At 38.4% G+C, this 13,800-nt stretch overlaps 1 protein-coding gene across 1 annotated transcript in view; it reads right to left on the minus strand.

Annotated features, from left to right (window-relative positions):
- Nucleotides 1-361: 361 nt before the first annotated feature.
- The window catches only part of LOC112156801 (Indian hedgehog signaling molecule), a 16,871-nt gene continuing 3,432 nt past the window's right edge, over nucleotides 362-13,800 (minus strand). The window contains exons 2-3 of the mRNA XM_024289171.2: nucleotides 12,742-13,003; nucleotides 362-2,952 (exon numbers count right to left, since the gene is read on the minus strand). Coding sequence (XP_024144939.1) covers nucleotides 2,273-2,952; nucleotides 12,742-13,003 — 942 coding nt within the window. The 3' untranslated portion in view covers nucleotides 362-2,272. The remainder of the gene's footprint in view (nucleotides 2,953-12,741; nucleotides 13,004-13,800) is intronic.

The following is a 13,800-nucleotide window of genomic DNA, read 5'->3' on the forward strand; positions in this document are numbered from 1 at the left end:
TAAATTTAAACCATCAACTCAACATTTTAATTTGATAAAAATCACTTTTTATAGTTTAACCATAGATTTTTAAAAATGTATCATCGATAAAATATTTTTTGTGACCCATTTTAGTCCCACAGACATAAAAATGTACACAGGGCAAAGTCTATGTTCAATTCCTCCATTTACCATTAATAGTTCAACATGGAGACCACTGGTTGCTAGGGAAAATTTACATTTTACTTTGAAGCACATACGTGAAAAGTTGCTAACTTCTTCATCGGCTCCCAACATGAAAATAACTGAATGGTTGCTATGGATTTTTTTGCTGTGATCAACCACAAAAACTTTGGATCAAAAAAGCAACAAAACACACAACTCCATTTCCACAGAATTTATTTTCAAAAATATATATCTATGTAATGAATGTCTCCTCTTCCCAACGATAACTCTCTTAAACTATTATTTTTCTGTAAACAACTTTAATACAATCTAGTATTTCTTCTAAAGCAGGAAGTTGAACATTTAAAAAAACCAATTACAATGAACTGAAAATGTTCTGGAGGAGATCCTAAATTTGAACTTTCCCTTGTTATTTCAGTGTAAAACCTTAAATATTGTGTAAAGTTTGAGATTTTAGTTCAAAAAATTGACATTTAACCCTGGAGAATCCACGGGGTCAAGTTTGCCCTCTATTTTTATTAGGATTGTAGGGAAAAATGAATTTGGTGATATATCATGATATTTAATTTGGCGATACTTGTATTGATTTAAAATATTGACAAGACGATTCATTATTTATGACCATCCTTAGCATCTTACTTTTGTTTTCCGCCTAAACCCCACAACCACAAGTTGGCAGCACACTGAGCCTTCAATACATATTTTTTCTTATACTTTTGTTGTGGAAATCAGACAATTTTGACTTGTTCCCATTAAAAATTATTATTTCTTAATTTACCAAAATAAAGGCAGCCCGAATTTTTGGGTAAAAGCAACTTGTTTCTGAGATACAGTTGCATTGCTTAATATTGTGATCAATTAAAAAAAATGACTTTTCTAAGTCATACTCTTAAAAAAAAAAAAAAAAAAAAAAACGCAAAATTGTTCTGGTACAGTCTTGAGATATATCGTGATACGAATCGTATCGCGATACTCATATTGGGATATATATCGTATTGTGAGACATATATCGGAATGCATATTGTATCACCAAACTCTTGTCAATGGAAAACCCTAGTTTTTATGTTTTTATTTTTAAATTATTATTTATTCATTTCTGGACGCTGTTGATTACAGCTCCACAAAATGAACAAACAAACAAACAAACAAACAATAAGATCAAATAAAGTGTAAATTCCCAGAAGAAATTTGTTCAAACTGTTTTGGCTTTTTAAGGTCAATGTTTAGGGCAGAAACTTTGCCTTTAAAGCCAAAAAAAACTCTTAGAATTTGTTCTTAACGTTTTTATATGTATATCTATTGTACTTTTTATGTATGAATTAATGTTTCTATTTGTAGTCTTGTTATTAGGGCCTTAAGTCTGTAATAAAATGTATTCATTCTTAAGATAAAGAGCCTTAACACTCTGAAAAAAGTGTTTTCATGTTTTTGCGTCATTTTTCTGAAGATGGAAGACATATATAAAGAAAATTAAAATGACACATGTGTTTCCGAGTGTCTTTGTTTGAATATCTGTGGCCACAACCTCAATGCTCAGCTCAATTCTGACAAGTAGATCCATGAACGTCTTCATTTTGGATTTTAGCTAAAAAAAATAAAAAAAAAAATAATAAAAAAAAACGGCAGAATAATAATTAAAAGACCACTGGAAACGCTTTTAAAATAAATCAAAAGATGATCCCATTGGAAGTTTTAAGAACCATTTTTATATATGAAAATGTCTTTCAATTGTTGAACTTATTTTGTTTGTTTAGGGCAGAAAATTTGTTTTTAAGGAGATACAAACTCATAAATAAATCAAGAAAATGGCCCTAACACAGTGTTAACCTGCTCAGAGAAGACATATTTAGTCGTAGTTTTACTAATATTGCTGATAAAGAAGATTTGGTTAATTTATAATAAATAAAGGAAGTCAGATAAATAGCAAACAAACATGTATAAAACAGACAAACAAAAGCAGCTCGTGGTAATACGACGGTCAGCTGTACATTTCCTTCAAACCTTCAAAATCTGCTCTAAACTTTTGAGTTCTGAAGTCACTTTGTGCTCAAAGTCAATTTATTTTTGAGGTTTTCGTCACCGAAAGTTCCTGTTCTTGTGGAAGGGTTCACCTGTTCTCCTGAGCCACGCCCAAAGGGTGGAGCTCCCCCGAGCTCAGCAGCTTCCTCCCCAGCCAGTACAAAAGCTGTGCGTACCAGTGCATTCCGTCGCCGTGGCGCCCAGTGCTCCCAGTCCAGCTGTGCATCAGCCGCAGGGGGGAGAAGGAGCGGTGGGCCAGCAGGTGCTGGTTCACCGCCGCGTAGCAGGACGCCAACACCCCATCCACCACCACCGTGCCCTGCCGGGTCAGTGGGGCGAAAACGCCCCTTTTTACGGCAACGCTGACCCGGTTGACCCGAGACAGACGCCCCGATCGCCCCCCTGACACCAGCACGCACTGCCCCGGCTGGACGTTGCTGGCGTACACAGTTTTGAGGGCGCCGGGGGCCGGCGCCGCCCCCTCTGAGCAGTTTCCCTCCGAGGCGAAAAGGAGGTGGGCGGCGGTGAGCGACAGCTGCGGCCCTGCTTCCGTCTGCAGGGTGTAGAAGAGTCCGTGGGCGTCGGGGTCGCGGTCCAGGAAGGTCAGGACCTCACTGAACGCCAGCTCCCCGCCGCCGTCGCTGCTCGATGACGTCAAGACCCGTTCGCCGGGCTGCAGGTCCCTGATGGGCTTCTGAGCGCCACTCTCCAAGGTCACAGAGGCGTCGCCCGGGAAACAGCCTCCAGACTTAGCCGCCACTGAGTGGTCTAAAGATGGACAAAAACAAAAAAAAGATCAAGAAATTTTTAATAATCCAACATCTTCTTTTATTAGTTAGACGTTGACATTTACAGCTCTGCTTACTGAATTATTCATAAAGTACTTATGACATCATGGCTTTTTTGCCATAATTTAAAAAAAAAACTTGTGCATATTTTTTTTTTTTTTACAAATAAACTGACATTTCTCTGAGGAAAGATGCTCAGACACTTCAGTCCAAGAATTTGACTGTATATGAAAACTGGACAGAGTGAGTGTGATGTCACCCATAAAAAACGGCTTACTTCCTACCTAAACCAAATGACGTCAATTTCATTGGCAGCTATTTTTTTTTCTCCAATATGGACATGTTTGGATCAGAAATCGTAAGTGTTTGGTTCAAGTCGGTATGAGTCATTGTTACTATGGCAACCACTCACACCAATTAGAAGTGAGCTGGATGGAAGACCACACCCCCAATACTTAAAAGTTTATAACTTGAATAACTTACGATTGAAAAGAAAAGATCATAAAAAAAAAAAAAAATAGCTGTTTATTTCTCTATAGAAGTCTCTAGAAAGTACTTCCTGTTTGGGACGATATGGGGGAGGGGTCACTCAGTCTAATTCTCCAACACATTCTTATTCCCAACCGGTCCGCGCCCGGTACTGCAGTACCGCGCTTGGTACCAGTATGCGCCTGGTACCTGGTTAGGGTACATGTGGGGTCTACGTCCAGTAGACAGCTGGTTTGCGGCCTTGGTTGGGGAGCTCTGATTTAATTGGAAAAAGCCAACACGTCAAAAAACAACGAGTCGGGGACACCCAAAACGTCAAGAAGTGAAGCGGAGGGTCCTTAACCAAACGCCAATATGTGACGACTTGTGAATAAGAATGTGTTGAATTCTCATATACAGTCAATAGCCTTAACACACATTCTGGTTCTCCTCTGAGGACTAATAGTTTACTTCTAAATAAATAGTGCATGAAATTACATTTCTAGGAGTGAATGTCTCAACAGAAAGTCTCTACATTCGCCCCAATGTCTACAATATTAATATCTAGATAAAAATCAAACAAGATTTCTGCTCAGTTGAGTGTTTATATTGACAACACCACAAAATAAGTGTTGTATTAGTAATTACTATGAATCTACACATACATAACGATGACAATGATTGCAATACTCTGATCTAAATGTTATTATTGTTCTGTGTCTACTTTTCCCAAAACTCATCGTCAGCCATTATATGACTTTCATGTCTTTGATCTTACTAGATTTATTATTATTATTATTATTTTGTTGTTTGACTTTTGTCTTATAATCATTTGACAGGTTTTGTTTTGCCTCTTGTGTTCGACCTATAATACTGTTACAATGGGGTTGGTTGTGTAGTTTCAGACACACGAGGTGTATATTTGTATAAACCCCTTTTGTACTTGAGGCTCAACTTTATTGATATCACATTTGTGTGAATTTCTTTATGGAACAGAGAGCTGGGGGTAGTAGAGATGGGTGGCAAGGGTTCAAGGTAAGGGAAAAGGGGTTGAAGAAGTTGGAGGATGATTAAAGAAAAAGGAGGGCGTAAGATTACCAAAAGAGCTAACAAACTGTTAGACGTTTATCAATATTATTTTGAAATGTTGATGTTTACCAAAGGTTGTGGGCGTGTCTACAGACACTCATTCACACAATCAAATATTATAGATACAGATCAGTTCACATACACAAACGTAATGCATAGAAACAAGCACCTGTATCATTCTTGCTCCCATACAAATATCTGTGATCAGTTATTTGTTGGTGTCCTCTTGTGGACGATGATAAAAGATGAAATAAAAGAGAGAGGGGGGGGGGACACCTGGTCATCTCCATACAGAGCCCCCAAACAGAAGCCAACCCAACACCAGTCACCAAAACTGGAGACCTCTGGACCCCCTAACAACAAACAGTAGCAGGGCACAGGAGTGTGGAGAGGACAACCCAACCAAAGACCAGTCCCCCCACCATACACATGGTTCAGTCCACCTGAGAGCCCACACAAGACATGAACCATGCCCCCCCAAAAAACACATTACAGTTCAGGCCATCACCACCCCACCCATTGGGGAGGTAAGGGCAAAGTCCTCCTTTCCAAGAAGGGGATCCTTGTCAAGAATGAAGAGTGACTAGACATAGTCAGAGATCTCAGGGATCCCCCTCCTCACGTGGAGGGAGGACCGCCAAGCCAAAGCCGACTCTGTCAGTGTGGGAAGTGTGTGTATCAAAAGGTGTAGTTAAAATTGGTATGTAGAACATTGTGAGGACACCTCCTGTTTGAAGTGATGACCAAGTGCCCTCCCACCAAAGGGCCCTTCATGTCCCACCAAAATCAAGGGAACGGAGCTGATCGATTACCACAAAGGAAGAAACTACCGCCAAGTAGCCCAGCCCACAAGGTGCATTGCAAATAAATCCCCTCCCCCAATAATTTACCTTGTAAGGGCAATTCACGGACAGCTCCCAAATTGACCCCCAATTTTATCTGAAACACCCATCCCCAACCACCCCCCCAAGAGATGGTATTCAGGCCTCCCAAGCCCAAAGGCCACATCATTTGACACGTTTGAAAAAATATATATTGAGTTTAATATCGTATTTTGATACAACTTTTGCTCAAAATTTAAAAAAGCAGCTGATTCTTTTTTTCTGTGTATTTTAAGTTTTCATTGTCTCCTATTAAAGAAACATGAAGTCATTAGTTCTGATAATTGTGAAAATATTTTTTGTACATACAGAAGTACAAAAAAGGCTGCTAATCTCCAAATTTTAGCAAAAAAATAAATAAAGCAAATAAATAAATAAAAATGTCAGATTTTGAAAAACTAAACAAGAAAAAATTAAAACAGTGAATTTATCATGTAGGTTGATGATCTAGAAAGTCTATCTATTTCTTTTATTAATATTTTGAAAATGGAAAGTTCCTGCGCTTCCAAATTAGTTTTATATCTGCAAAAAAGTGAGCAGCAGACAAAGAAAAGCATTTTTTTCAGCAAAATCTAATCTAATAATTTCAGCTAGTCTCAATGTGAAATCAAACCCTGATAATTCATTATAACTTTGTTTTAACCTTTTAAAATGTTGATTTTTTTTTTAAAGAACCTTTACAGATTATCTCCACAGTTCCAGTTTTCCTGCATCTTGTTCAGTGCTGTGCTGCCACCTTGTGACCATTTCACCCTGGAGTCACTCAGAGTGAAGCTCAGATCTGCTTTTAAACTGGTAGGACTTTATACAAAAAACCATGAAAGGAAAATAATTTTGTTTAATAAAAAAAATGCAAAAACAAAAAGAAATACCAACTTGAATGGTTGCCCCTCTGATCAAGTCAAGGACTGGGCCCTCGCAACCCGATCTGGGAGGGAAGAAGAGAAGAAGGGAAACAGATGAAGCAAGGAAAGGGAGAAAGAAAAAAGGGAGATCTGTGTTACCACTCACTCAAAAAATAAAAAATAAATATTTTTTAATAGATGACTTAACTCAGATGCATTTTAACAAAACGATAAGACTCTCAGCACGTCTGCATTTACAACACATTTGTGTTACCTTTCATCTCAGCTGAATCTTTTCTCAACATGGTGTCTAAAAATGTCCAGTGGTGAGAAAAGAAATTATGGATAAGAAACTTGGCACACAGTGTACTGACTGAATTATATTTTTATATAAATCTGTGGCAGCCAACAAGGATCCCTTCAATGTCTATACCTATTATTTTGCCAATTAATTCATTTTTGTTTTCAGACGGTTTGAGGTCTAACTTGGATCATAAACATCTGGTAAATCTTCTAAATGCGATTAATTTTATAAAAAGCTTTATACCAACTTCCTGCAATTCAATCATTTATGATTATCATAAGACCAAGGCGTTAATACCCCCTCTCCTTCTTCTGATGGTTAAAATGACAGGAAACAGTTGCTAAATCATAGTGGTTCATAGTTGGTTTGAATTCATATCTGAAGCAACATCCTCAGAAAGAACAAACCACATAAGTTTCTCACCAACGATTCGACATCCTACAACTTGCAAAGTGATTTAATGACTCAACAACGGCAATAATCGTCAAAGTGCTAACAAACAAAAAAGCCCCGCCCACCCTGTAGCACCTAATTTGCTGTTTTTCAAGGTTTCAAAGGGCTTTGACCAGTAAAGACTTGTCCGATTTCCCCCCTACTCACTATATACTGTCCAAATCTACTAATTCCAAAATCGAGTGCACCAGAAATTTCCCTGAAGTCTTTGCGAAAAACTACCATGCATCTATGCTCACTATATTAGCAAATATAGACCATAATGCATTCCGGTTGAACAATTTTGAACAAAAAACTTGTTTAAATGTAATATTTGAATAAATTGTCCACATTTTCATCACCAGAACACAGTGGAGTCATAAATACACGTCGTGAAATGGATTCGATTTTGACTTCATGAAATCCGTGACGTCATATCCATATTTAGAAAAACGAAAGAAAAGAATCATGTACGAATTACCAGCTCAGTGATCTTGTGGTAGAGTGTCCACCCAGAGACTGGAAGGTGGTGTGTTCAAATCCCGGCCGAGTCATACCAAAGACTAAAAATGGGACCTGGTGTCTCCTTGCTTGCACTCAGCAATAAAGGTTTGGATTGGGGGGTTAAACCAATAAATGGTTCCCCATCGCAACTATGTCTGCAGCTCACCACTCCCACTGGGGATGGGTCAAATGCAGAGAACAAATTTCACTCACTGCGGTACGTGACAACTAATGGGACTTTAAAATCCAGGGCATATAGTTCCACAATTTATAGTTTTTTAGTAGATTTTTTAGAATTCAGACATAGTGTAAGTCCTATACTGTTGTAGGGTTGACCTCTACAGGTGCTGCCTTTTTGGGGGGTTTGAAGGTCAGTCGAGGGTCGTAGAAAGGAGCGACATCTTAACCCTTTTTTTGTGTTCTGGTCAAAATCAACTTCATTTTCAAGTTTGAAAATGGGTCGATTTTGACCCAAACTCAAAATCAGGGGTAAGGGGTGCGCAGGTGTGTCTTGCAGTTCCCAATATTGCTGACCATTTTTGTTGCTCTAATAATAGTAGCTTGAGGTTGTAAGCTAGCGGGAAACGGATGAAAGGAAGTGGGTAAGTAGTACATATGGGCTTACAGTCCCGCCTACAACCCAGAGGGGAAGTTCTAATGAACTCCGGCTCCTCTGCAGAAACTATGTCCTAGAAAACAACGCAGGTTTTTTTGGATATTGCCTTAAAAAACGGCATAATGATTAAAAGATAATTGAGAATGCTTTGGAAATACTTCAAAAGATGATTGGAGATGCCATCATAGGGCATGCCACACTCTAGTAGTTAGTAAGTTGTGAGTAAGGCGCATATAGTACATAAGTGCTAGTAGGACGCCTGTAGAATGCCCACAAAGACTTCCCTTTGACTGTTGGGAAGTAGCCCCTCCTAACCTCTGCGTGTTTGTCAATGAGGAGGAAAGTGACAAAAAAAACTCAATTGGAATTTAGTCTTTTCTAAAAGTTGGATCAAAGTTGTACAGAATAGGGGTGTGCAATGGTGAGAATCTGGCGATACGATACGTATCGCGATACACGTATCACGATACACTACAAATCGCAACATATCCCAAAACTGTACCAGAACAATTTTCCAATTTCTTTTAAAGACTATGACTTTGAAAACCAAATAAGTCTTACTAAGTAGTACATGTCTCATAACAACAAAAACCACAAGGCTGTCTGAACCTAGGAGACTGAAAATTGAACACAAGCTGCTTCTCGTGAGATCTTGTTGTTAAGGTGCGGTGTAGAACTGTTCAAAGTGTGCTGTGCTGCCAACTAGTGGTCGGGGGTTTATTAAGTAAGATGCTAAAGGACACTCACAAATAATTGATGAAATATCGTCTTGTCAGCATTTTAAAACCATACAAGTATTGTCAAATGAAATATTGCGATATATCACTGAAATGATTTCCCCCTACACCTCTATTACAGAGTACTCTGGATCGTCACCATGACAGACAATATCCAGTAAAATGGGCCCCACAGATTTATCCCCAGGGGTGTGTCTCCCCATGTGGCTTCAGGCCAATGTCTGGCAAGACATGAGAAGCTCCCAATGGACCTCAATACCTTAAATGGTCGTCTTCACAAAAGAACTGTCTTGTGTCCCTGTCCTTCTGCTCAAGGAAATCTAGCTTTGTTTTTCAGTGGAGAAATACTGATTAGGTCCTTGAGGCACCCCTAACTGGTTCCAACTGGCTCCTTAGGATTCAATAAGTGGGTTCATTTAGGCAAAATGTATTAATCAATGTGTTAATATTTGTATAAAAGTACAAAAAGTCTTCATTTAATAAAATAAACCCTTCACTGACTTACTTTCTAAGAGCCAAGAAAGTTTGCAAGAAATTAGAATAAGACACACCTGCGTCTCACCTACTTCAACCTTACATGTTGTGTAAAAGTGTTAGCTATGACCTGTCACCCGCAGCATGCCCATAGGAAAAAAAAGATGCAAGGACATTTTCCCTCTACAGGCTCACCGAGTGAACTATGACATTATAGTATTTCATGTACCGAGTACAAGTATACCTATTTTTCACCCGCATCCACAAGGACAGGCTTACAGTGACACAAACCAACGAAGCAGTTATCTTGAAGGGTTATGAAACAATCAGAACATGAAAAGAGGGGTGAGGAGAAGGTTTGACAGAGCTGGGTGTCACATGTTGACTTGGAGAGGTTTGTTGAGCAAATACAGAACAGTTAGAAAACGTTAATGGAATCTTCCGCTAAAGCCAAAGTTAAAAGAAAGTGATAAAGACAGAGACATAACGGAAAAGGAGGAAACTTTTGATTGTGATGCAGAACTGAAACAAGGACTAAATATTGCTGCTGATCAACTCTGTTTTTACCATTATCTCCTTAATTACTGATAATTTTTTTAAATAGGAAAAAATAGCCAATTTTTTGCCTAAATGGCGTTTACTTGTTCACTGAAGCTGAATAGTTCACTGAACTCGAAGGAAATGGCAAAGATCCTCCCCCACAATAAGAATTTAAAGGAGTGAGCCACCGAATAGTTCAGATCATAAATCATTCATGAAAAGATGCTCCTGATGGTTAAAGATTAAGCAGAAGAAGTCATTGCAGCAGGAGGAAGGAATCTTTTTCTAACCTCATGCTTTGAGCGCATTACAATCATTAACCTGCATTTTTTTATCTTAAAATGGCTTCATTGCCACTTACATTATTTCAGAGCTCTCATTCCTTAGTTGATGAATTGTTTGTATTTTAGAACATGTTTCTTTAGGGTTTTTATCTTTTACAGCTTTTTAAACAATTACAAGTGGTTGGAAACGATTTGTCTAAAGATTCTTCATAAATTTCTATATTTGTAATAATAATGATACTTAAAAAAATATTTTCATAAGTTCACAGGTGACATTATAAGATTAGTTGTTAATCTTTTAGATGACGCCAATTAACAATTCTTTTGACTAAAAAAATATCATTTTATTGATCTCAAAAAGTTCTTCCTGATTCATTTTAAGTTTTTATCTTTTCTAGCTTCCATAAAAATCAGTCTTTGTCTATCAAAAAAAATGTCATTAAAACTCAACATAAAAAACAGTTACTCGTGTATTTCACTTTTAATACTATTTGCTTTGGTTTCAGATTTCACTTATAAATGTTACTGTTATTGTTAGGAATATTCAGCAGCTTTGCTAGCATTTTTGGTCATTATTTAGCTCATTCTATTTTAATTAAGTTTAAGTTTAAGTTTATTAAATTTATATGGCGCCTTAAAATGACCTCAGTCAAACAAGGCGCCGCACATTAAAAGTTCAAAGAACAATAAAATCACGGCTAAAAAGTTAAAAACAGATAAAAATAGAAATAAGTTACATAAAATACATAAAAACACCAGATTAAAAACAAAGATAAAACAATAAATAATAAAACACACCAGCAGAACAGAGTTTCATACAGTGTCAAAAGCCTGGCGGTAAAAATGGGTTTTAAGAAGTGTTTTAAAAATGGACAGTGAGGACGCCTGCCGAATGCTCAGTGGTAAAGCGTTCCACAGCTTCGGTGCACAGATTGAAAATGCTCGTTCCCCCCTGAGCTTCCTCTTGGACCTCGGTACTTCCAGGAGAAGCTGATCAGCAAACCTGAGGCTCCGGGTCGGGGTGTAGGGACAGAGAAGCTCAGAGAGGTACGGCGGTGCACAGTTGTTTAAAGATTTAAAAACAAATAAAAGAATTTTAAAATGAATTATAAAATTCACAGGCAGCCAGTGAAGGGTAGCCAGGATGGGGGTGTTAGAATTATTCAGCTCTTGGCAATTACTAAGGATTTCTGGGCTATTTTGTGGTTTAGCTAATATTTTAGCAAAAGGCTAGCTGTCTTGGCTAATTTAGGATTTTTTTTTGTTTGTTTTTTAGGCTAATTTGGATCTTAGCTAATATTTTAGCTTTATGCTAGCAGTTTTGGCAAATTTGCACATTTTACCACTTTTTTAAGCTAATTTGGTATTTAGCTTTTATTTCTGCTACGTGCTAGCTGTTTTGGCTAATTTAGGCTTTTTCCAGTTTTTTAGGCTAAGTTAGCCGCTATTGTAGCCTTATGCTCACTGTTTTAGCTAATTAAGTATTTTTTCAGTTTTTAGGCTAATTTGGAGCTTAGCAAATATTTTAGCTTTATGTTAGCTGTTTTTGCTAAATTGGACATTTTACCAGTTTTTTAGGCTAATTTGGCATTTAGATTATATTTCTGCTACATGCAAGCTGTTTTGGCTAATTTAGGCTTTTTCAGTTTTTAGGCTAGTTAGGAGTTTGGCTACTATTTTAGCCTTATACTTACTGTTATGGCTAATTTAGACTTTTTCAGTTTTTTAGGCAAATTTGGAGCTTAGCTACTATTTTAGCTTTATATTAGCCGTTTTGGCTAATTCCGGCTTTTTCAGTTTTTAGGCTAATTTTGAGTTTAGCTACTATTTTAGCCTTATGCTTACTATTTTGGCTAATTTCGAATTTTTTTTCAGTTTTTTAAGCTAATTTGGCATTTCGCTAATATTTGAGCTACACGCTAGCTGTTTTGGCTAATTCAGACTTTTTTCAGTTTTTAGGCTAATTTTGAGTTTAGCTACTATTTTAGCCTTATGCTTACTATTTTGGCTAATTTCGAATTTTTTTACAGTTTTTTAAGCTAATTTGGCATTTCGCTAATATTTGAGCTACATGCTAGCTGTTTTGGCTAATTCAGACTTTTTTCAGTTTTTAGGCTAGTTTTGAGTTTAGCTACTATTTTAGCCTTATGCTTAGTGCTTTGGCTAATTTAGAATTTTGTTCAGTTTTTTAGGATAATTTGGCATTTCGTTAATATTTTAGCTAGCTATCAGCTTCAGCATTTTCAGCTATTAGCTTCAGTATTTTTAGTCATTAATTTCAGCATCTTCCGCTATTAGAACTATGATCTTCAGCGGCCACATTCAGCTTAAAGCATTCACAGTATTATTTTTTTCTCTGTAGATTACAGAAACTAATTGATTAAAATTTTGCTATGAGTTGCTTTCTGGAAAACCGTAAATGTTTACATCTTAGCTGTGATTGTTAGATTTTTTCTGTTAACCTAAAACCCGACCCTGGCCCCACAAATAGTTAAGTGGCCCTCACAAGAAAACGTTTGGGGGTCCCTGTGCTAAGATCCCGAAAACACCTTTCACCTTGTAAAGGTCCCACCTGCTCAGTCTTTTGGAGCTTACCTGACTTGACGCTGCAGTGGATGTGAGCTTTGGACTCGTAGTAGACCCAGTCGAACCCGGCTTCCACAGCCAGCCGCGCCAGCATTGCGTACTTGTTCCTGTCCCGGTCTGAGGTGGTGATGTCCACTGCCCGGCCCTCGTAGTGCAGCGACTCCTCGGAGTGATGGCCGTCCTCGTCCCAGCCCTCCGTGACTCTGAGGCGGACTTTCGGCCACAGGTTCATCACAGATATAGCCAGAGAGTTCAGCTTGTCTTTGCAGCGCTGCAGCAGAATAGATGAAAAGCGTTCACGTTGATGGAAAAAAGAAATTCACCCCAAAAAAAGTATGTTGTTTTTAATTTATGTAAATGAGAATAAATTCCTAAAAAAGTGCTGCTGCCCTTCACACATGAATGAACTTCTTACAAAGAGTCTATATTCGTCCCCCATCACTCTGGTCACTGACCCCCTCTGCTCTTTCTGTGGCTCCAGTCTACCCACAATGCACCCTTACTGTCCCAGCTCGACGTGGTGTTTGCTCTCTGTGGTGACGGGGGAGCCGCGTGGCTATGTCGAGGGACGGGTGGCGCGGTGAAGGGGTGAAGAAGGGGTCTGTCAGGTTATATGGGGTGGTTAGGTGGGAGGGTGACAGGAACACAAGGTTCCCAGCGTCCCTCTAAACCTGTAGTCTGGTCAGGGTGAGCAAACAGGAGGAGAGAGGGCCCATTGAGGGACTTCTGGAGTCTCAACAAATCCTTGTGTCGCCACAGTTATCTAATCGGGTGCATTGTCAGGGTGGTTGGGTCTTAGCGGCCTTTTGAGGATTGAAATTAGTTTTTGGGATACATGAATTCACAATACAGTTTTCAGTGAGCTCGTGTTTACATAAACCTTCTTTGTCTGAAATCCACATGACGTCTAGACCACAAGCAGGTCGGTCAATTCCAGTTTGTTTTAGCTTTTGTCGTTTTCAGAAACCATTTGCTTACGTTTAAAGAAGTTACCTTTAGGAGTATCAGATATGGGAGTAAAATTTGCCCCATTCCGGTAACGTGTTTACTTTCTGCTGTACACATTTG

The sequence above is a fragment of the Oryzias melastigma genome, linkage group LG2, assembly GCF_002922805.2.
Source record: "Oryzias melastigma strain HK-1 linkage group LG2, ASM292280v2, whole genome shotgun sequence".
In the NCBI taxonomy this organism is placed as follows: Eukaryota; Metazoa; Chordata; class Actinopteri; order Beloniformes; family Adrianichthyidae; genus Oryzias; species Oryzias melastigma.